The sequence below is a fragment of the Haliotis rubra genome, unplaced genomic scaffold (assembly GCF_003918875.1).
Source record: "Haliotis rubra isolate DU_JTF1 unplaced genomic scaffold, ASM391887v1 Scf149, whole genome shotgun sequence".
NCBI classification, from domain to species: domain Eukaryota; kingdom Metazoa; phylum Mollusca; class Gastropoda; order Lepetellida; family Haliotidae; genus Haliotis; species Haliotis rubra.
The window spans coordinates 1,791,147-1,816,595 of record NW_025765436.1 but is presented as its reverse complement, the minus strand read 5'-3'; the positions used below and the strand labels follow the sequence as shown (position 1 = coordinate 1,816,595).

General features: G+C 41.5%; 1 protein-coding gene across 1 annotated transcript in view; it reads right to left on the bottom strand.

Moving 5' to 3' along the window:
* The window catches only part of LOC124270021, a 33,721-nt gene extending 9,222 nt beyond the window's left edge, over nt 1–24,499 (bottom strand). Inside the window, exon 1 of the mRNA XM_046705044.1 lies at nt 23,914–24,499. Within this exon, the coding sequence (XP_046561000.1) occupies nt 23,914–23,974 (61 nt within the window). The 5' untranslated portion in view covers nt 23,975–24,499. The remainder of the gene's footprint in view (nt 1–23,913) is intronic.
* Between the last annotated feature and the right edge of the window lie 950 nt (nt 24,500–25,449).

The following is a 25,449-nucleotide window of genomic DNA, read 5'->3' as shown; positions in this document are numbered from 1 at the left end:
AATTATTCGAGTAAATCGCTAATATCCCCGTTTGTGAGAGCCTAATATCATGCTTTGAAGGAAAGGCACAGTAAGCCATCAACTGACGGAAATCTATATTTATGTATGTCAGTTGTTAGTCTTCGTCGTTTGACCGCCAACATTTAGTTGGAACATTGGTGAGTGCGGCGTAAAACTAAACTCACTCGCTTACTCTTCGTCGTTTGACCGCCAACATTTAGTTGGAACATTGGTGAGTGCGGCGTAAAACTAAACTCACTCACTTACTCTTCGTCATTTGACCGCCACCATTTAGTTGGAACATTTGTGAGTGCGGCGTAAAACTTAACTCACTCACTTACTCTTCGTCATTTGATTCGTCATGCGCCGTACCACGACAACCCGGATTGCCACCATGCTGTCACAACATAACTGACTATAATTACACACAAAGGCTTGTACAGTTAGCATCTGAATAGTTTCATGACGGACTCATTTTCATTAAAACATTTTGTTTGAAGAGGATATGTTTGACATTTACACATCGTTTACATGCACAGGCAGATTTATTAGAGTAAAGAGAGATCGTGCTTGGTGGTCAGTATTCAAATCAGGAGCGTTACATGTTAGGACATTCTCGCTGGTCTGCAATATCCACTTAAGTGCTCAAAGAGTACTCATTTTCCGTCACTGTCTAGACACTGACGTTAGTTTCAAACGCAGTTTTGAGACAGACTAGATAATTACTGTCCTCGTCAAGAGAATAGACTTACTAGATTATATATTTGTCCTGATGCCAAAGATGACATCAAAGATTACGTATATCGAATCTAACACAGTTCCGTATGAATATTGAACCAATCAGTATACTTCAGTTTAATCGTATGCACACGTATGTATAGCACAGGTAATAGTATATTTTATGGGATACTTGGACGCTATCAATCGATGTCAATCAAGAATATGAGCGCACTAAATCACATTTAAAGCAAAACTTGTCAGAAAGTTTGATGAAATCTCCAGTAAGAAAATGGAGCAAAGTGTTACCAACGTTACCGTTTATTGAACGTAGATACAGAATACAAATGCTCACAGAACAGCTCAAATAGATAAATGGCGTATCTAAACTTCTCTTACGGGCATTTTACATTCCAAGAGTACATAGAGACAGTTAAGGCGCCAAGGACTGCGATGAAATGAATCGTCAAAAGCGTTTGGCTGTGAAAACACCATCGATAGCGAATTTGCACACTCCAATCAATACATCAAGGCAATTTCAAAGGACGGGAGTTATGTAATGTCTAGTCGAAAGACAATTTACAACGCCAGTGCGTATGTTCATGGAAGCACGCTTAAGTCAAATTCTGTGTCAAAGGCATTTGGGCTGAAATGAATACAAATAGAAACTGGAAAGTGACTTAAGCCATGATACAGGTACGTCCCAATGGACATATATCTGCGTACTAGTGACATAGTTTCTGTACGCGTTCCAGGATTTCGTTCCATCACTATGCTATATTTGGTATCGTTTGGTCTGTAATTCAATTGTCGACGACAGTAATGGTCCGTGTTCATGTTGGGCTTACTAAAAGCATTACGCCCAGGCGCTTTTCAACTTCAGTATCCAAAACTGATTCAGCAAATCTGTGGGTTCCATTGATTTACCCACGCTCTCAAATCAGTCCGTTTCATCTAAGCTGGAAGGAGGAAAGTCTTTAAAGCAGCCCAAAGCAAATACCAGATCTATGATTGGTGTTCACCGAATTTGAAGAATTGGGACTAAACTCCTTCATGGACGTTCTCGAGTGTAATACACGGCAACTCATGGTCTCGACATGATACACCATTCTCGCAATCAAGACCGAGAATCACCCAAAAGGGCCTCGGAGTCGATTTGGCATCCCGTGAGTGGAATTAAAGACTAGATGCGTGTTATTTCCTTAGAGGACCTGGAAACCATGCCAGTAGCGATATCGACCTTGACGATCGAATCTTTCGCCTGGTGGTCATCTTGAAGGTCAGTCTGAGTACAGCTTGGCCTATATTGATGCTGCAAGCAAATAAAGCATTCGGGCACCCAGCCAACTTCAGAATGGGATGAACTGCAGCTCAGTCAAGAACCCATTGCCTCTTGGCCAGAGGGGTGCAATACCTCAGCATCATTTCGGTATTCTGGGATCAATGTTTCTCGCACTACGTCAGCAGGGTAATGAGAAATAATTTGTACAGCTCGCGTTATTAACACACTGAGTTGTAAATAACGACTTGGTCTTCGAGGAATCAATAATCACGAATGTATTCTTGGTTTTATAACAAAACGCGTCCCATATGCCTACTCAATTTCACAGTCTGAGAAACCTTAATTCAAAACCATTGGCCACATTGCACAAAGGCCATAACATATTGGATTGGCTGTGATCATACACAGTCGACACTGAATCCATTCCTTCAGGGGTACATAACCTAGAATTAAATGCACAGCAAGCTAAATCTTACATTCCTTGCCTGCACTTGAGATACTAAGAGGACATAGTTACAGGGAAAGAACCTTATCAAGGAGCCTACTTTACGCCAAAGGCTATGTTTGTTGGGATTGGACACACGTGTGAAGCGTATTGATTTGACAAGAACCTGGTCTTAAGTCTGAGCTCCGTACATGAGATCACTAAATAGCCGAGGATAAGACGTAATTAAATCGACGCAACGCACAGCATATGTTGAGAGCTGGTCTATGACGAAACAACCTGCAGTGTTCTCCGTCGGGCAGCGTATTGACACAGGCTCTGTTCGCGAGAGAGTGCCGTTGTCGGATACGTCTAGAACACATGCTGTATAAACATAATACATGTCTAGTGTTTTAGTGTTGGCGGAGCACTGCAAATAGTTCCTGATCACACTGACAACGGCCATTACAGCAGCGCAAACGGTGGGCCCGAGTGGAAATGAGTGTTCAAGACAATGCATGTGTGGTAACCAGCTGAATTTATCTAAACCAAATCGACTAAACTGCTTGGGAATGATTTAATGGATATTTGGCTAACGAACGTTACCTCAGATGTACCTGTGCGTAAACAATGTATGTCAACCAGTACAGATAAAGGACGGGCACCTGCAACAGTATGCTACTGACTCTCTCCATGGATCTCCTGTGTCAGTTCTCTAATTCAGACTTACCAGACTCAATAGTGTAATACCATTTCACAAACAATTCACCAGACAACGAATCAGACTTGGAACACATACTTTAGCTCGTAATGCTGCTTTGAACAGAGTTGCAGTTGTTTCAAGGTGTCAAATTGACAAGATTGCTGAGAAAGCAACTCACGAAAACTTGTATCGTGCTGATATCCAAGCCAGCGATCAGCAAATCCTGTATTGGTCATAATCTGAGATCCAAACCCGCGATCGGGAGATCATGGTTATAACTACATAGTCATCGCTTCGGAATATATTATATATTCTTCAGGCATTTCAATAAATTTATCTCCTTACATAAGTGCATTTTAAACGCTTTTTATGCAACAGCAGCAATACGCGTGCAATGTCATGGCGCCTTGTACATGATCGAATATGGACGAACCAAGCCAGAGTTTACCATTGGTTGCACGATGACACAGACTCAACAAAGTCACCGGCTGTGATCACCCGATCCATTCGTCGCTTCTTGCGACCAGCATTACGATCTGGGGGCCGGTTCCTTCCCAGATCCTAAAGGAAACACTAGTGCAGGTGGGCCATTCATCAGAATTAGCAAGTAGATAACCTTTCAAGTATATACACAAAAATAAGAAACGCAGAATGGGCTAAATGTACAATTGTGTAAAACTTAATTGCTATATGCATTATTCATAATTATTGTGTAGGATTGAACATTACCCATTATTTTAAAAAACCTTCGTCGGTAACTAAAGCTATAGACTGGGTTCTAATTAGCCTTCATTCAATAAAACCCGTTAGAACTTTCTCGTTATTCAATGCAATACGTATAGTTAGTCCGTTGTAGCCGGTCGATGGAAACTGAGTTTATTTGGATCTGTCAGGCGACTGATGTCGCCTTCAGCAGGAGCAACACTGGCGACATTATAGACAATGTCATAAACTCCGTCATCCAAACAGCACGTTACGGGCATGTCAGCAGAAATAACAGACGTTGTGGCAGTTTTCCAGTACATGTAATTAAGTTTCTTCAACGAAAGGCCAGGCATGTGTAGAATGTGTTTTGTTGTCGGCAAGGTGACATTCCCGTTCTGAGGTAGGAGGGCTGGTAGGCCACGGGCGTGGGTGACGGTTTACTTTACATATGACACACATACCGCACATACCCCACCCTACCCTTACGCAATCAACGCGAGACTTACGACAATCTCGTAATGTCACGTGAGAGAAATGCCTACTGTGTTATCAGCCATAATTCATAACAGCGTATGGTCATGTTCCACTGAAACTATAAATAGGCATTTAAAGACTACTTTAGTATTTGAATTATTACTTTACAATAGCACCAACAGGGCTGCAGCAATCTCGAGAACACTGGGGACACTGCGATATCATATTGGCATCTCTCATAAAGATACCCTTTCCCTTCATAGGAAAACCAGTGACTTAAAGAACTACTTTTAGATTGAATGTGCATGCCTCTGTTACGAAGGTTTAAGCAGTGGATTCAAATATTACGGTTAATGTTGACACGATCTTATCTTGACCTATATATACACAAGATAACACAAGAAAATCTAAGTACAAAGTACCGTGATAAGTGTTATGTCAGTTGTTGACATTCTACCTTGTACAAATACGGTCCTACCTACTTATAACGACAAGCTAACGTCACAATTTGTCCCTCCTGTCAACAGCCATAAGCATTACCACACTGAAAGAATAACACGGAATCACACCACGTTTTTGATATTTCACTGTTGGTGTGAACGTGTGAGTTTGGGGCTTGGGTGGGGACCAGATACCATATTATTTTGAGTCACACTTTCTGTACAGTTCATCACCCCATCCCGAGTGAGTGAGTGAGTGAGTAATATCACGGCGGTTGGACACCAGAAATAGTCTTTACACAGTGCGCCCATGTGGGGTATCGAACCTGGGTATTCGATGTGACGAGCCAACGCTTTAACCACTAGTGAGTGAGTGAGTTTAGTTTTACGCCGCACTCAGCAATATTCCAGCTATATGGGGGCGGTCTGTAAATAATCGAGTCTGGACCAGACAATCCAGTGATCAACAGCATGAGCATCGATCTGCGCAATTAGGAACCGATGACATGTGTCAACCAATTCAGCGAGCCTGACCACCCGATCCCGTTAGTCGCCTCTTACGACAAGAATAGTCGCCTTTTACGACAAGCATGGGTTACTGAAGACCAATTCTAACCCGAGACCTTCACGGGTGCTTTAACCACTAGGCCACACCACCGCCCCTGTATGATCCTAAACAACCGAAGATCAAAATATGAAATTCTAACTAGCGGCTCTCTGTGGCTGTGGGGGCTAGCATTTGAAAGCAAATATTTATTAAGAAGAAAATCCTTTCCGATTACAATACTTCAATAAACCATGTGTTCCTGTTTGCAACATGAGTAAACTAGAAAACAGACATTCATTACAAAACAGAGGACGAAATTTGCCGAAAACCCGAGTGTCTAGATCCATAAAATGCCGATCACAATCGGTACCAAAATTAATAATGACTTAACCATGCAAACACTGCACGCACATGATGACATACCAGGCATGTGCCGATTGTAGTTGCTGCTCGCGGGGAAAATACCCTATGCTATGTTTTTCTGAAGCCCCTGCAATAACCCGCGTTTAACAACTATCTGTCGTGGTTCATTACATAACGTGAACATATTGAAGATAATTTCAGGACAATCACCATCACAGAAGTCACCAAACTGATCCGACCCCGCCGTTTATGTTCGGCTTATCGCGTGAGTCTTACGTAATGTGGACGATTTCAATGACATTATGTTCCTTATCTTTGGAGATAAACGTTAGCAGCTGCCGCAGCTATGCACCAAGGAGAGCCATTCTAATTCAACACAAACTCTCGCGAATCAATACTGTCTCGAATATTTGAACATTATGACGCCATGTAAAATGGCTGATCAAATTACGACGGGGTAGCCACTGTCCCGGTATTACAGATTAAGTCACACTGGAGTTATTGGAGAGTAGTGGGATGTTTTATCGCCCCTAACGGTCAAAAGTATCCCTACTAATAGTCAGCTTGTTTGTTGTTTAACACCGCACTCAGCGACATTCCAGCAATATTCCAGCTATATGGCGGTGGTCGGTAAATAATCGAGTCTGGACCAGACAAGCCAGCGATCAACATCATGAGCATCGCTCTACGCAATTGGGATATTGTATGTCCTACATCATAGTAATAAATAGGGTTTTGTTTGTTTGTTTGCTTGTTGTTTAACGCAGCCCTCAGCAATATTCCATCTATATGACCATTTTCGTAATTAATTGAGGCGTAATCAAGAAATCCGATCTCTCGAGTGATCATCATTGATTAATACCTTTGCAGAAATTAACTTTGGTCGGCTTTGGTTCATTAATTCAAACTAGTCCTCTGTGTTGAAAAGCCTGCACGAAAGCTTGAAAGTGTCGAGCTAACTGTAGTTTAGTTCAGCCTGCCTACTTAGTGAACGTTCCCTGGCCTCTCAGTCAGGTATATAATGACCTTAACCTTTTTCCTTTTAAACAAAGCGTTGGCAACACGTATGTCTGCTAAGCAAAGATAACTACACTATACAGTCTAAAGGTAAACGTGGCCCTACTTGTCACGCAGAGGGTTACAGCACAGTACACATACTGCAGCCACACCTTGCGCCTCACAGTGCTGCAATCACACGCAACCAAACCTGCCTTTACCTGTCTAATCCCCACAACGCCTTGCTCCACACACAGTCGGGCCAGTGGGCACATTGTTGCAATAAAAAAACCAGTGCTCCAGGCTGTTGTATTTTACTCAACGCAGCCATGGATATGAAATCAATATAAGAAATATTCAACCTCAAACTATAGAGCACACTTAAGATTTACTTATATATGACGCATCGTGTATTTTTATATTTCAAAGGTTATGGAAATGTGCTGTCATGTAGGTTAAAATGAGAAATGCTGACATTCAAAACTACATGTATTAATAGCAGTTATGCACTGAGTGAATACACTCACAAAACGCACAACAGTTGACTTTGATCATTTATAGGAATGAGTGAGTGAGTTTAGTTACGCCGCACTATTCCAGCTATATGGCGGCGGTCTGTAAATAATCGAGTCTGGACCAGACAATCCAGTGATCAACAGCATGAACATCGATCTGCGCAATTGGTACCGATGACATGTGTCAACCAATTCAGCGAGCCTGACCACCCGATCCCGTTAGTCGCCTCTTACGACAAGCATAGTCGCCTTTTGTGGCAAGCATGGGTTGCTGAAGACCTATTCTACACCGGATCTTCACGGGTCATTTATATGAGTGGATGGCTATAGTTCATGAACTATTTACACATGAATGTAAATATACACGCTTGTGTAAACAAACATACATTCTTATACTGTGTCCACATGCATGAACAGGTGAAGGTTTCGTAGCTTGAGATGCAGATGTACAATGTTCAAGTGAATTCCAGATATCACAAGTCTAATTACAAGTATGTCAGGTTTGGGCCAAATATTATCTACTTTTGTCAGCTATGTAAGCCGGTGCTTTAACGAACCGGCCGAAATAGAACAGGGTAATGCCTGGCGAAATTGAATTTCTTCCTGTCACTGTTCATTTAAATGTGGAATATCAGACACTAGTATTCCATACCACATTTGATACACCCATGATACAGATGACTGCTATCGAATGTTAAAACGTATACATGAATAGAATGATTTTCTATATCACATGTTGATCATTCATGTACAGTTGGGGCGAACGTCGATGTTGTCTCGAAGTAAAACTTTGATCACTGCGTATTCTTTAGTCATATTGCTGTTGTGTCGAACATCGGTTAACTCGAAGTATTTACGTAGGCCCCTCAACTTCGACACAGTGGTGTTTGACTTATATAGGGAATATGATATACGTCTCCAACAGAGAATGCATCTCACATAGTGATCTGACAACGTTGATACTTTGAGTGACACTATGAACGAAAAAACATGAATTTGTCACATGATGCGACAAACAGGGGTGAAATGGTAAATCATTATGACTTAGTTTTCATTTTACTGACATAAACTGTAAACCATACAGAGATGGTCAGGATGTGGCATAAACAGTGAGCCATCAATTTCATATTTTTTATACTTATTGAAGTATTTCAGCAAAATTACAGAACACGATGTAACATGAATAAACCACAATATACAGGTAATTATAATGTGAGTATACTCCATAGCCTGATCTACTTACCAGGGCTCCAGATAATTTTTGAACACCAGGAGTACGTACTCCTTATTTTTTCAATATAGGAGTACTTGAAAACCTTAAGCTTACATTTAGTGTACTGAATGGAAATTAATGGAGTATCAGTAATCTTGTGTTTCGTTTCATATATGCACCACAACATTGCTAGTATTGTGTAAACAGGTCAATATACAATAAAACAAATACTTTTTCAGATAAATACGTCTGTAAATGATTCTAAGATCGTACACCATTACCTTGGTGCGTATCTGCTACGTTTTATAAATTATTTCCTACCGTATCGTTTTTTATCCGTACATACGCCGATACCATACATATAAATAACAGGGCATCATGTATTTTTATTGGTCACGGAACACCGACAATTATTAAAGCTGACCCTTTTGTGAATTTACTGGTTTGTGCTAACACATATTAGAGGACCGTCCTAAGATCTTCACTAATATCATCAATTCATATCGGCCATGGATAAATTCGCAAATACAATAGAGTGGGATAAAAAGACTATGTATTAGGTAGATGTGACCCGCTGTCGTGGTGTAAGAAATCAGCAACTGCTGTGTCACTCATTACCGTAATTGTGAAGCACAGGCAAGATCTAAATGTATACGATCTTCGAGTTAGTAAAGCTTAATTCACAACAACAAAGCCTTGCGAATGGACGATAATATCTCCAGCCAGGATCTCGGGGCTCTTGAGACAGCGTTTCGATGTCCGCTCTAGATTACACGTCTGACAGTCCGTATACATTTACATGTCTGCGTGTGGTATTTTGGCGGGATATACGAGTAGTATACTGTCTGGCTTCCGGGGCAATGAGGTGCGTTAGGCTAACGGACTAATCATGGCCTTGTCGTGTATAGGCAATCGTATTATGGCCGGGTTCAATTTAAGATAAATGCCTCTGACCCAGCGTACAAGGAAACGCAATGATTTATCACCGTGAGTGTTGTACGAGCTCTGTTCCTCCGTATAGTGTATGTTAGACTTACACAGGTCTCTAAGGTAGAATTGATAATAAAACCATACATAACAGACTGGGGTCCTTAGACTGTCCGCTTGTCTAAAATTGCCTCTTTAACGAATATAATGAAATACAACAGTGAGGGAATTCCATAAGCGACAACAGCAATGTTGAAGTACCTAGAGTGAGTGAGTTTAGTTTTACGCCGCACTCAGCAATATTCCAGCTATATGGCGGCGGTCTGTAAATAATCGAGTCTGGACCAGACAATCCAGTGATCAACAGCATGAACATCGATCTGCGCAATTGGGAACCGATGACACGTGTCAACCAATTCAGCGAGCCTGACCACCCGATCCCGTTAGTCGCCTCTTACGACAAGCATAGTCGCCTTTTGTGGCAAGCATGGGTTGCTGAAGACCTATTCTACACCGGATCTTCACGGGTCATTTATATGAGTGGATGGCTATAGTTCATGAACTATTTACACATGAATGTAAATATACACGCTTGTGTAAACAAACATACATTCTTATACTGTGTCCACATGCATGAACAGGTGAAGGTTTCGTAGCTTGAGATGCAGATGTACAATGTTCAAGTGAATTCCAGATATCACAAGTCTAATTACAAGTATGTCAGGTTTGGGCCAAATATTATCTACTTTGTCAGCTATGTAAGCCGGTGCTTTAACGAACCGGCCGAAATAGAACAGGGTAATGCCTGGCGAAATTGAATTTCTTCCTGTCACTGTTCATTTAAATGTGGAATATCAGACACTAGTATTCCATACCACATTTGATACACCCATGATACAGATGACTGCTATCGAATGTTAAAACGTATACATGAATAGAATGACATCAGATTTTCTATATTACATGTTGATCATTCATGTACAGTTGGGGCGAACGTCGATGTTGTCTCGAAGTAAAACTTTGATCACTGCGTATTCTTTAGTCATATTGCTGTTGTGTCGAACATCGGTTAACTCGAAGTATTTACGTAGGCCCCTCAACTTCGACACAGTGGTGTTTGACTTATATAGGGAATATGATATACGTCTCCAACAGAGAATGCATCTCACATAGTGATCTGACAACGTTGATACTTTGAGTGACACTATGAACGAAAAAAACATGAATTTGTCACATGATGCGACAAACAGGGGTGAAATGGTAAATCATTATGACTTAGTTTTCATTTTACTGACATAAACTGTAAACCATACAGAGATGGTCAGGATGTGGCATAAACAGTGAGCCATCAATTTCATATTTTTTATACTTATTGAAGTATTTCAGCAAAATTACAGAACACGATGTAACATGAATAAACCACAATATACAGGTAATTATAATGTGAGTATACTCCATAGCCTGATCTACTTACCAGGGCTCCAGATAATTTTTGAACACCAGGAGTACGTACTCCTTATTTTTTTCAATATAGGAGTACTTGAAAACCTTAAGCTTACATTTAGTGTACTGAATGGAAATTAATGGAGTATCAGTAATCTTGTGTTTCGTTTCATATATGCACCACAACATTGCTAGTATTGTGTAAACAGGTCAATATACAATAAAACAAATACTTTTTCAGATAAATACGTCTGTAAATGATTCTAAGATCGTACACCATTACCTTGGTGCGTATCTGCTACGTTTTATAAATTATTTCCTACCGTATCGTTTTTTATCCGTACATACGCCGATACCATACATATAAATAACAGGGCATCATGTATTTTTATTGGTCACGGAACACCGACAATTATTAAAGCTGACCCTTTTGTGAATTTACTGGTTTGTGCTAACACATATTAGAGGACCGTCCTAAGATCTTCACTAATATCATCAATTCATATCGGCCATGGATAAATTCGCAAATACAATAGAGTGGGATAAAAGACTATGTATTAGGTAGATGTGACCCGCTGTCGTGGTGTAAGAAATCAGCAACTGCTGTGTCACTCATTACCGTAATTGTGAAGCACAGGCAAGATCTAAATGTATACGATCTTCGAGTTAGTAAAGCTTAATTCACAACAACAAAGCCTTGCGAATGGACGATAATATCTCCAGCCAGGATCTCGGGCTCTTGAGACAGCGTTTCGATGTCCGCTCTAGATTACACGTCTGACAGTCCGTATACATTTACATGTCTGCGTGTGGTATTTTGGCGGGATATACGAGTAGTATACTGTCTGGCTTCCGGGGCAATGAGGTGCGTTAGGCTAACGGACTAATCATGGCCTTGTCGTGTATAGGCAATCGTATTATGGCCGGGTTCAATTTAAGATAAATGCCTCTGACCCAGCGTACAAGGAAACGCAATGATTTATCACCGTGAGTGTTGTACGAGCTCTGTTCCTCCGTATAGTGTATGTTAGACTTACACAGGTCTCTAAGGTAGAATTGATAATAAAACCATACATAACAGACTGGCGTCCTTAGACTGTCCGCTTGTCTAAACTTGCCTCTTTAACGAATATAATTAAATACAACAGTGAGGGAATTCCATAAGCGACAACAGCAATGTTGAAGTACCTAGAGTGAGTGAGTTTAGTTTTACGCCGCACTCAGCAATATTTCAGCTATATGGTGGCGGTCTGTAAATAATCGAGTCTGGACCAGACAATCCAGTAATCAACAGCATGAGCATCGATCTGCGCTACTGGGAACCGATGACATGTGTCAACCAAGTCAGCGAGCCTGACCACCCGATCCCGTTAGTCGCCTCTTACGACAAGCATGGGTTACTGAAGGCACATTCTAACCCGGACCTTCACGGGTGTTGAAGTACCTAGAACTACGACGAGCTATAGGGTAGGTAATGACTGGAATATTTTAAAATATAATAACAACAACATATAGTGGTGCAGCGATAGTATGACAGCTACTATATAACTTTTTATTTCGACTATACATGTCGACTATACCTAATGCGTCCAACGGTTTACACATATTTTATTCAGAAAAGAATAGGATTGGCAAACAATCCGAAATGGCTTATATTCATGCCGCTCCATAATACATGTATAGGCGTCCAATATTTACTATGCGCATCAGGTTATTTAGGAATATATCTGAATATATTTCAATATGAATTACATTTATGAACGTTTTCTGAATGCTCGTCCAACTGCATTGAGAGCAAACTGAGTGAGTATTAATTTCAGTGAATGAATGAGTATGGTTTTACGCCGCTTTAAGCAATATTCCAGCAATGTCATTGCGGGGGACACAAGATATGGGCTGCACACATTGTACCCATGTGGGGAACTGAACCCATGTCTGCAGCGTGACGAGCGAACGCTTTAACCACTAGACTACCCCACCGCCTCGTACGTATTTGAAGTATTTAAACTCTAACGGAAGTATCGATATGAACAGTTGAGTTGGATCATCAATTTATTGTAATCGATCAACATACAGTAGCAATGCATCGATGGATCTATAAACTGCCACGCCCCCCGAAGTACAAACATTTGATATTTGTGAGGGGCTTTGAAATAAAATGTTCGACAAAATACAAACAAGTTTCCACTGGTTTTGCAAAGCTATACTTGTCCCTTAGACTGTCAAGCTCTCAGGTAATAGCTCGTTTCGTCTGCCCATAACCGAATTGCATAGTTCGATCAACATCTATACCAACTCCCCACTCGACCATTTACAATTTCTGAGGACATAAACACAAATTTCCGCTGGATGAGTAGACGGGTGTTGGTTTGTAGTTTGCCTAAAATAAGGAAATATAGATTCAGAAACGCTTCGAAATATTTTGGTCACACACATTCGATGTCACAAGTGTTCCCGGGGCCGCCTTGTCTATTTATTCTGATCTCCTAAGAGTCCTATATAACAGTGAAGAAGCTTATTTGATGGACAGTGTAGCCTGGAGCGCTGATCTCCAACGTTGACTGCGAGGACCAGAGGTACTATTTAACAAAATAATTACAGGATACTGCTGGATCGTATAAAGACTTGGCAGGACAAAGTTGGAGAACACAATAAACGGTCTGACCGAAGTAATCACAATAATAAATCACAAATAGGTCATTTTCCTTTTCTCGAGATCAGTGGGCCGTGGTCGTGCATTAGTGGCCAAAACGTCCATGAAAGAACCAGTTCGTATGTTGAAAATACCACTTGTGCATGAGTGAACGCAGTCTTGTACGGGTGACCGACCTTTAGATCTGATAGTGAATACAGGGTACAGCTTATTTCAGCTGATGTTTTGTCCAGATAGGGCCACAGTAAGTCTTATTATGTCTTCATAAAGCTTCAAGATTGAAAAGATGAGCAATCTCACATAACGGAACAAACACACGTAAAGTTCCACTACCCAGCGTATGGTGAAATCTGGACACATATAACCCTTTGTGATTTCCTGTGTAGAATATCAACCAGCGTAACAAATGAGTTCATAGAACTGTCAGACAAGTGTGAAATTAACAGTATAGTTCAAAGGCCTTTGTTTGTACAGAACAAACAGAGGTGAAACAAAACAGGTTGTTTTTGTTATCTGGTAACAATCAAACGTTATTTAGACAACCCGCTTTTGTGTTATTGAAAAATGCTCTATTTCATATCCCATGCCGTAAGGGGAGGGATAAACTATAAAGCAGTATACAAAGTTATAAAGGAGCGAGTGAGTTTAGTTTTACGCCGCTTTTAGCAATATTCTAGCAATATCACGGTGGGGGACACCAGAAATGGGCTTCACACATTGTACCCATGTGGGGAATCGAACCCGGGTCTTCGGCGTGACGAACGAACCTTTTAACCACTAGGCTACCCCACCGCCCAAAGAATTAGAGGAATATGTATTTGTATTCAAATTCCGGTATGGGTATGCTCAGATTACGCGTAACGTGGATATGTCTTTTTTCACTCAATACATATTTAATATAACATACAGTATAAAATATCATTAAAAATAGTGCTTTCTCGACAATCACTGCGGTATCACAGAACACACGCATTGCAATAAACAACTCTCGCTTATCTGTCTAAATCGACAGTTTTCTGAGTTCGTTCCAGTTAGAGTTTTAATTTCCTGGGAACATAAAAGGCTTCTATCTTTTGGGTGGGCCTACCACACATGCAGCTCAACTCAGAACCGTTTTCCTTTCACTGGCGATGTGTCGGATTCATCAGATAATGGTTATGTTCCAGTTAACATTGGGTCATACAGACATTGTATTTATGACCTATGTTAAGGTTAACCTGAAGTATCCATATCACTGAACATAATGAACAACATGCTATTTCGCAATCTTAACGCTTTACATGTAGTGAATCGTAACCAAAAGACCAAGAAGAAAGGCAATAAAATGACATTTTATCTGAATAGTACGACATGGCTGCGGAAAGGGCACGCACCGTGACTGAAGGTTGGTTATTGATTACATCTAGAGACATGAAGACTTCAAGCATGTGTCAAGGTTCAATACCTTGTGTAACCCGTGTTCTGCTCAATCACATCTGTGTCCAAGTACACGTGCAAACTTTGACATGTGAATAGAACCAAGACTTAAGACAACCTGAGCACATAAACGACTATTTGAGATGTCAATACAACGAGGAAAATCTAAGCTGGTTGCCAGACGTGCTTAGCTTTCAAAGTATTGCAGGAATCAATGGGTGCAAAATAATTCATCATACGTATGAATACACAATGTCATTTTTATCATACGTAAATACTAGGATCCACAATGTTTTTCTATCAGTCCTCCCGACCCCCACCTTACAATTGTTATCCCCACTGAAACCGTCAGTGTGCGTAATTTACGCTGGTCCTGGGGTCCCTTACAAGTAAAAATTCATCAGGACCAGTACATGATAAGTTTGCAGTGAGCCTGGTGGCCAGTAAATTTTTTCCCCATCTAAATAATTAAAATTGTCTGTTTAACTTAAAAGTGAGATCGTAGATTTTAGCGAGGATTCAAATAAAGTAATTAATACTCTCAAGTCGAAGCGCGTAGGAAACAGGAACCAGTTTACATTCGCAATCACTCCAGTGGAGTCGGAGTAGACCAGTGAAGTACAGACACTGATTGTTGTCCGCTCACTGGTCCTGTGGTCTAGTGGGAAATGTTGAAAGGTTTCTGACACTGGAAACCCCGTTCGAATCTCCACTTGCAAGTGTTGTTACGGTGGACAATGTATTTATTCGATTTTCACAAGGTAGAGACGGTAACCATCGCCTTTATCGTACTATAATTACTGCTGCAGGTAGGTCAATGTATTGCCGTCAAATACGCCCGTGTATCTTGTTCTCTTACCACACCTGGACAATATAATCAATTAAAACGACGCGGACCTCACAAAAGAATTAGAAGGCTACCTTGATTCATTGCGAGAAATGACAGCTCTTGACCCCGCAGTGCTTACTGATCAAGTGTCCTGTGAAACAATAACCTTCTACGGTCAATACAGGTCCATTGTCCATTCCCAACTGACCTGTCAATAACGTCTTATTAATCAGTGATAAGTACCAGGTGCGTCGAATACATGTGCCTTGTGGAATATAATCCCCCAGGCAAAATACCCCAGAGGCAATTGTCTCACCCCGATACTATCGGTGTTCTTATCACAATGTTACGATTGTGGATTACGGTGATCTGGGATTAGAGTCAATGAAGGGCTATCTTACCAACTTATAGAATTCATTTGTTGGGGACGTTTTGTTTAGAATCACAGAGCGAATCTAACAGCGAAATTGACACGAATTCATTGATGAAATCTGGAGAGATTAGTTTCATAGACGTCGTTATTACTGACATGTATCACATTTGCCAATAAAAGAACTAACGGTGATTAATTAGGTGTTTATGACAGTTTACTGCCCAAACAGGAACAAACCCAGACAACATGCCACCATACATGTGTTCATTGCTGACTCGAAGTATTGCAAGTACACGTGGCAGCTATTGCAATATATGATATACCTACCATCACATATGCTATGAAATATTTCGCATCAAGAAGCTTGACCACAAGAATGAGTGAGTATGGCTTTACGCCGTTTTTAGCAACAATGCAGCAATATCACGGTGGGGCCACGGGAAATGGGTTTCCCACATTGAACCCAAATGGGGAATCGAACCCAGATCTTCGGCGTGACGAGCGAACTCTTGAACCACTAGGCTAACCCACCGCCTCTTAACCACAAAACCATGTTAAAGAAAGTTATAAAAATATTATGGGATGTAGATAGTACGATAATGCTCTGGAAAGGGCACGCCACAAGACCGAAGGCCAGCTGTGAATGACATCTTGTGACATAAAAGCTTGAAGCATGTGGCGAGGATCAATATATCGTGCAACCTGCGCGTGGATTAATCACAGCTGTGCTCCCCGTACGTGTGCAATCTGTTTAAAATAGTTCGACAGCTCAGACAAATGAATAGAACCAAGACATAAGACAACCAGAACATACAAACGACTTTTTGAGAAAAAATCGAAGATGATTACTAGACTTGCTGAAATTGTGTGCATGAACCAACAGTTACACAGATTTTATCATATAGATATTGGAATTGAATACCTCACAAATAAGCCATAAACTGATTCATCATCTGTCAGTGCCCCAGCCATAGAAAAAACCCTAAAGAGTTATGCGAACGGTCAACAATGACATAGACTGGTGTTATTGACAAGGTGAGTGACAGCCCCGCAGCAAACTGCCCTGACCTGTCAAGCTGACATAAAGCACGAACAGTCTGGCCAGGTACTAATGAAATTGATTCATCAATGCGTGTGTCATGATGAACCAACAGCTGTCGAGTGATGTACATTTCACGAACCAATTCCTGCTGGACCAGCCGGCATTGTTTCCAGCATAAAATATTCTATGACCGTGACGAGTCGACACGCTCTGCTGCACTGTGCATATGGGGACGTTTAATAAAGAATCTGAATATTGCGAATATAGTCAATGATTATGGGAATAACGTATATACACAATCTAGAGCGACAGCTGTGACATAGGTATGTCCAAGGTGTATGTCCGTGTGTTGTGTGTGTGTGTGAGAGAGAGAGAGGAAGAGACTGAGGAAAAGAGAGAATGAGGGAGACTGACTGAGTTTGGTTTTACGCCGCTTTTAGCAATATTCCAGCAACATCACGGAGGGGGATACCAGAAATGGGCTTCACACATTGTACCCATGTGGGGATTCGAACCCGGGTCTTCGGCGTGACGAGCCAGCGCTTTAACCATTAGGCTACCCCACCGCCCCCGAATGAGGGAGAGAAACAGAGAAGGTCAGAAAGTAAGAGGGAGATTTATAGGCAATTTGGGAGAGAGTAGTGTTTTATGATGCGCCTCCCTATATTCCAACGACATCACCGCCCCATTCTTGACCGTGATTTTGTTTGTTTGGTGTTTAACGCCGCACTCGGCAATATTCAAGAAGTCTGTAAATATTCGAGTCTGGACCAGACAATCCAGTGATCAACAGCATGAGCATCGATCTACGCAATGTGGGATATGATGACATGGTCAACCAAGTCAGCGAGCCTGACCACCCGATCCCGTTAGTCGCCTCCCACGACAAGCATCAGTTGCTGAAGACCAATTCTTTCCCGGATCTTCACGGGTTTCTGGAGCTTGAGACAAATATGAATGTACAATAGGTCTACCTAAGTTTCCTAATCTTGCACGATTGTTTCCAATTTGTGAACATGGTGGTAACGGTATATTGAGCAACATAAAGGCACGACATACACAGGGGGAGTGGTCGCATCAAATATATAGTGCTAAAGCCTGGATTCGAACCAGAGACGAGTCTCTGCAGTAACCACTCAGTCTGGTTTTATCAACATTACTGGAAGCCGACGAGCTTGGTCTGGGTTATGCCGAGAGAAGGTTGAGCCAACACCTAACCCGCTGTGCTAAAGGTTCATTGTTGCAGGGTGTTACGATACGTGGGGTGTACGTGTCGAATCCGTTGGTTTCAACAAAAAGGTCATTTAGTTCGAACTGCTGACACGCCTCTATCACCCATTAAGACTGTCACTATGAATGTTACATTCATATTCAAACATATATCAAAACACAAAATCGAAATAAAACCAGCTCTACTGTTCACTTGCTGCTGGGAAACAGATCCCAACACCCACACACAAAGGGAAAATATATATCCCTCATAAATAACATAAGTCGCCTTTCTCACGCAAACCCAATGGAAATACTATACACCAGCGTACTATATCAACATATATGTATTATTCACGTGCTAGCTCGCGCGACCCACTCAGACCACACGTGATTGGAAATCGTCATGCATTTACGTCCAATCTCCACGCACACTCTTTGTCTGGCATCAAAGGTCCGCAATGTAAGTGTCCATAGTATATACGTGTACGCTTCAGGGAATAAGATGGTCATTCTGTTCTGCTGTATATACACTGGGAAACTCAGTACTAACCAGTCAGGTCGTAAGCTCAATATGGTTAGAAATATTCATAGACTGCGAGGGATACGTGTAATCCAGTCACACACATGATAGGAGTCACACAAAAGCCCAAGATGAAATTTGAGCAAAATGGCATTCAGCATGCAAAGTGTTATTGAATCTGACTCTAGCGGAAACAGCCTCAGTCCCCAAGAACTTCAGCCATTTTGAGGCACGTTATTTAGCACATGTGATTTGATCGAATCATAACTTCAATGACTCTTTTTCGAATGTTTTCCTTTTTTCGTTAAAGAGTTGTCCCTTTAGTCAAGCACAGCCGGTAGATTGAAGGATCTGTATGACTTGACTTAAAAGTGCGAAATGTACTGAAAATAGCCCTGAACGAACGAACGCTGGCGGGTTATGCAGTCCTCGGTCTTCTTGTAGTGTTTTAGACTGAGAATAAAGGGAACGGTGAATAAAAAGGTCCCCGTGGAGTGCAGCTGATGATTGCTAATCACCACCACTTTTCACATAGCGCAGTAACTTCCCAACACAGGATGCAGGTGTGAGATGTCACTTCCGTTTCCGGAATTTCATCAACTCCGAAGGGGAAGAATGACAAAAAACTATTGATGTCATGATTTCGATTAATCATGTAGATGCATAAGCGAAACAAATATGAACGCCAGAAATACACACGCCAATGGATAAAACAATCACAAAGAAGGTGCACGTCATAAGAAAGGGTCTAATTAACAGTCCTCCTCGTATCTTGAGAATGTGGGTGACAGTTGTGTAAGGCACGTCATGAGCAGCGCTGTAACGGCGGGGACGGTCTGCAAATGCGTCATCTAACTAGAGCAGAAACTCAAGCATATACCATACTTGCGTACTACCTGCTCATCCCGCAAACCTCTGATGTAAGCTAAGTATTGTTTAGATTGTTGCCACTGCACTCAGCAATATGACTGACTGAGTTTGGTTTTACGCCGCTTTTAGCAATATTCCAGCAATATCACGGCGGGGGACACCAGAAATGGGCTTCACACATTGTACCCATGTGGGGATTCGAACCCGGGTCTTCGGCGTGAAGAGCCAACGCTTTAACCACTAGGCTACCCCACCGCCCCTCCAGCAATATGACGGCGGTCTGTAAATAATCTTGTATGAGAGACTACCGTCAGTCAGTGCACTGGGGCACCACACGTATACACTGGAAGCTTCCTTCCCCGTGTAGCTAGACTCGAACACTGCACGGCGTTACCTGCAATATATGCTGCCTGACAAAATGAGTCAGTGAGTTTAGGTTTATGCCGTTTTTAGCATTATTCCATAAATTTCACGGCGGGGGACACCAGAAATGGGCTTCACACATTGTACCCATGTGCGGAATCGAACGCTTCAACCACTAGGCCAACCCACTGCCCCTAATCGAGCATTCCCCAGACAATCCAGTGAGAGATATAAAGAGCAACGCCGTCGGTTTGCAACGCCACGTCAAGTCACCAAGCCTGGCCATCAATTTGGAAACCACTTAGGACCAGAAAAAGTACACTGGAACCCAGTTTTACCCGGATTCTAAACCCAGTCTATTTCGTGCAATTGCACAGTTACCGGCTGAAAAGATTCTTAAACGCAGGTGCAGCAAGCACTAATATTCAAGGACATACTATATATAAGCTGTACTCTTCGTCAGTAAAGAGGAAAAGTGGGTGTCTGTGAGATTGTTGTCAAACTGGTTTACCGTAAGAAGTCCATTACAAAATCTGATCGTGTTTATTTAAGCGTTGTATTAAAGTCACAAATACAAGATATCAGAACAATTGACACAGAAACATATGTTTGCGTCACTTCCGGTGCATCAGATAATCCTTGACCAGTGGGTTCCAAGTAATGACTTTCAGTGTGTATAAGAGGCGACAGGAAAATCAGACTGTCCGTCAATCATAACACTGTACAGACGTAGAGTGAGTGAGTTTAGTTTTACGCCGCACTCAGCAATATTCCAGCTATATGGCTGTAAATAACCGTGTCTGTACCAGACAATCCAGTGATCAACAGCATGAGCATCGACCTACGCAATTAGGATACGATGACATGTGTCAACCGAGTCAGCGCGTCTGACCACCCGATCCCGTTAGTCGCCTCTTACAAGCATGTGTTAATGAAGATCAATTCTAACCCAGATCTTCACGGCTACATGTACAGACGTAGAAGCAAGGCGGAAGAGCCAGCGACATTCACTTTATGTTTATTATTAAAAAGGGTTCCCATGACATATATTAAAAAAAAAAAGTTTTCATATCTATTTTTATTATTGAGATGTGCAACCCTGGGTGACAGTCGCAAGGATTGCTGATTATCTATCACATTCATGGGTCTTTATGATAGTACGCTTGAAAGGAAACAAGAAGCTTGTAACTAACCATCACACATAATAGGCTCATATCCTAGTCAACATAGATATAAATAAATCATTCTTTTCCTAATAACGCGAGCCGATGAATGACATTGACTTACGTAGAGTCATCACAATGACATGCCTGGGGACACACTACCGACTGTGAATGCCAGATACAAATGTACTGCCCACTAATAAAACACGTCTCATGGCTTCTTAGAAACCATATGACAATGGCTCATATTGAAATAACTAGAACATCTGAGTGTATCAAGCCTAGAGGCACACCGACCGTACACACAGACACAGAGACACAGAGACAGACGCATCATTTCCCCGGGTATTATATTGCCTTATGACAAATACCGACATACATATTTTCATCGCCAGAATATAGAATTTACCGTTAGGATTCGATAGCCAATGGCGACATACTATTAATAGTCGCTGGTTGATACGAGTAATTGGCACTTAAAGAGCCCGTGTTTACACTGTGAGCCGTGCGTGGACACAGGGGGTGTCAGCTTACCAAGATGTTGGATATACAATAGGTAACATCGGCCTGTATTACACATATATATGGCAGACAATTGAAATAATGCGCTGTTGTTAAAAAAATGATAAGCAGTTTACCCATATCACATAACGGACAATACGTTGTCTGTCCCTTCCATACTCAGATACCCATCGCTCCAACGCAAAACAGATGATTATCTCATCACAGTTCGCCATTGCAACTCACGCATGTTAAATACAATGTTCAACCAGGAAAGGTATATAATGTTTCCCTCGACAGTATGTAAAATGTGCAGACAGCTGCACAACGAGTGTATAGTATGTGTCTGGCTTACATATGGAGTTTAACCCCGTTTGTCTGGAAACCCCTCCTCCGGGCGACGTTGCGGTAGGCTTGTATATGGTGAACCAAAGATGTTTGAGGTTATAAGATATATCATGCTCAGTCTTCACAACAAAAATTGCTAAGGAAATTCATCATTATATTTTTGTCGTTAAGTGTATAAAAAAAGGGACATTACTCTCAACACATGCCTCGTGAATCTAGAAAACGGATAATTCTGGCCTTTACAATAGGAATAGAGTCGTCCGGAGTAATGTTGTTTTTCTGTTTAAACATACACGTCCCTTGACAGAAATGACGCTGTTGCATAAGTAACGATTACGCAACCGTCTTCAGGTCATGTCAATTGGCTGCATTTGGAGTGTTATCATGACAATGATCGACTTGCCGTCCTGTAACACGCACAGACATTAAATGTTTCTTTGTGTGAAATTGTCGATGGAACGACGCCTTTGAATTGTGACGTCACACTCCACGAAGGATGGTAAGAGTAAACATTGCAGGCGACATTTTCAGATAATTATCGTAATGTTGATAAAAATCGCAACTGTGGAATACTAAATGTGTTATTGTATTCCTAAAGGACATAAGCCGATGTTAGATAACCATTTTATCAAAAACAGGCTATTCATATTATTCGTGATGGTTTGTCCTCGGAGAGATAGACTAACACATATTTTTTTATCATTATTAAAACCATTTCGCCAATTCATTCGAAATGGATATATAATTCCATTCAATGAATTATCTTAAATGTGTCAAAACCGAATATAGACTTTATCCGATATAGTTTAGTGTTTCAGCCATGTTCACATTTGTATCTAAATAGTTTTTGTAAATGAATATATGTAGTTTCTAGCACTCATTCGTGAATGGGCTGGAATTTCTTATACGAAGAGCCGTGTCAGAGTGCTGATTCATTATCATGAATGCTATAAAAAGTAGGATAGTATCACATTAAGTCATCGTATTAGTCGGGGACTGCCGACACGTACAGCTTCATCCTATCGACGAAGTACATCGTGGGCTGTAAACCTATTTAACAGCCATCCCGAATGCCTACGTTTTGTTTAAGAGACTGACTTCCCATCAACATTTCTCTGTCAACATTGATATTGAAAATATGGGAATAAATTGTTCTTAACACAGAAACATGGAGGCATAATTATTAGTCATAGGGAAATGACATCCTCTAACATCGAATTGTTTTGGCCTGCGTGGGTTTTATAGGAGAGGTCTGTCGAAAGTGAAAGCGTTATAGCGAGGTTAGGGACCACGGATTACCTTCCCTGAATTTACGAGCATAAAATCAATAAATGAGGATCGCCTGGGAGAAGTGTAGGGTCAATGACAAGTATTTCTCCTAAATGGGAATAGACATCAGAAAACAGACACTCACTCGCTTTCACAATCAGGTTTTAAACCCCTTGACGTCACAGATGTTCAGCTGCAATTGCGTGTAATTAAATCAATGTCCATTGACCCACTCATGTATTTGCCAGACATCAAAGATCCAACTTGTCTTTGGGACCACGTAAACCGATTCTGATGCCAAATGTTCACATATTTCTTATGAAAATGGATTTTTATTATACAGTTTATCGCACAAAAACATTTTAAGGTCTCAGGCTAGAAAACATGCTGCGTGGACATATTATTGAGTACTAGTATTTGGCAAATCAATTAACCTCTCATTTTCAATGCAATACCACTTACTGGTGGTCCTGAAATGTATTAACATGCCCTACACTGTGCAAAAGCCGACTTGGGTATACCGGAAAGTATTCAACGAGGCACAGTTGCCCGAACGAGGAATACTCCCCGTTATAACGCGACAGCTCCACTACAACGTAACTTACTTGTGATATATATGAAAATCCAGAATAACTGGCGGTAAAATGGGTCCTTAAGGTCCATCATGGCGTCTTTCTCCCTCTGTATCCCTGATCCCTGTTGTGGACAAACATACGGCCTGACACTGGCTTTAGAAGATGTCTCCCATTACAGCCGAACAGGTGTGCTGTACCGGGGCTTTGTCAACACGTCTTGCACGTTTACTGAGCTGGCTCTCCCAGCAAAAAGCAAACTCCGTTTACTGCAGGGTACTGTAATCATACCCTAAACAAGGACATCGTTTTCGTGTGTCCATCGAACAAGACAGATCCCTTCAAACACACATGTGGTGCTCCCGCCGCGCTCTCGCCTCTTCCAATTGTTTACTAGGGGGCTGTGCACTGTCGTCTGTCTTCTGTCGCGTGGATAGGTTCATCGCTATTTTTAGCACACCGACATCGGCAAAATGGGATTAGCCCAAACTCGTAATGTCAACGATTGTTTGGTCTTTGAAACCAATCCGTAAATATTTATGAGCGTTCGGGCTAAATGTGCATAATGTAATATCATGGGTTACTTTGTCGAGCAGTTCTCTAACTATCATAAATTATTCGAAACAGAAAGAGCTGGAGAAGTAACCGGGTCGAGCCTGTGACATTTCCTTGTTCAGCCGGGGGCTATCATTGCTGATACACTGCACTCATTGGCGTAAAACATATTGGCTTATCATCCTAAGTTTTTGCTCATTATCACGCTCAGAGGACTCGTACCTTCAAGGGCAAATCTAGGAACATTTTTATCGATGGCTTTTTATTCGTGAAGAAAAGTCGCGCGTGAAAGCGCAGCCATAACCTAATTCTTAGTGTAGTTCCCGATAGGACAATTAGGTCATATCGTGCACTTAATTCACGTGCGTAAATGAAGACCGGCTCGGTGTCCCAGTCATCTCATGCGCTGCAATCCGCTTTGCAGAGCTGCATCCTTCAGACGTGCCAGGTCATTCACAGGGCCGAGGGGTCGAATCCAAGATTTACCCTGATCGCGATCCTTCGTCTGTCAGCTCTACTCACATTGCGTGACTGTTTTATCGAAGCGGTTTTAAAAAGGACTATATTAAGCCATTCGGAGCTTTAAATTCCCCACCACGATTTGATATGTCTGGAGGGGTGGGTAGTGGGGGTGGGTGGATGTGGTGGTCAGGGTACTGAACCACCAACTCAGCATATACTGTATCGACTTCACCATGCAGGTAGCCCTTTCCTTATGTGTGTGTATCAGGAAACTAATTAAATATAGAATCCAATGGTATATTTATGTTTTTTTATTTATTTTATTTCTAAGTTAAAATGTCAGTGTACAGAGAAGCCAGTACTGTCATCATTTTCAGGATGGTGATGGCGGTGAGGTAGCCTAGTGGTTAAAGCGTTCGCTCGTCGTAGTCGAGACCCGGGTTCGATTCCCCACATGGATATGAAGCTCATTTCTGGTATCAGCCGCCGTGATGTTGCTGGAATATTGCTAAAAGCGGTGTAAAACTATACTCACTCACTCGTTATTTCATT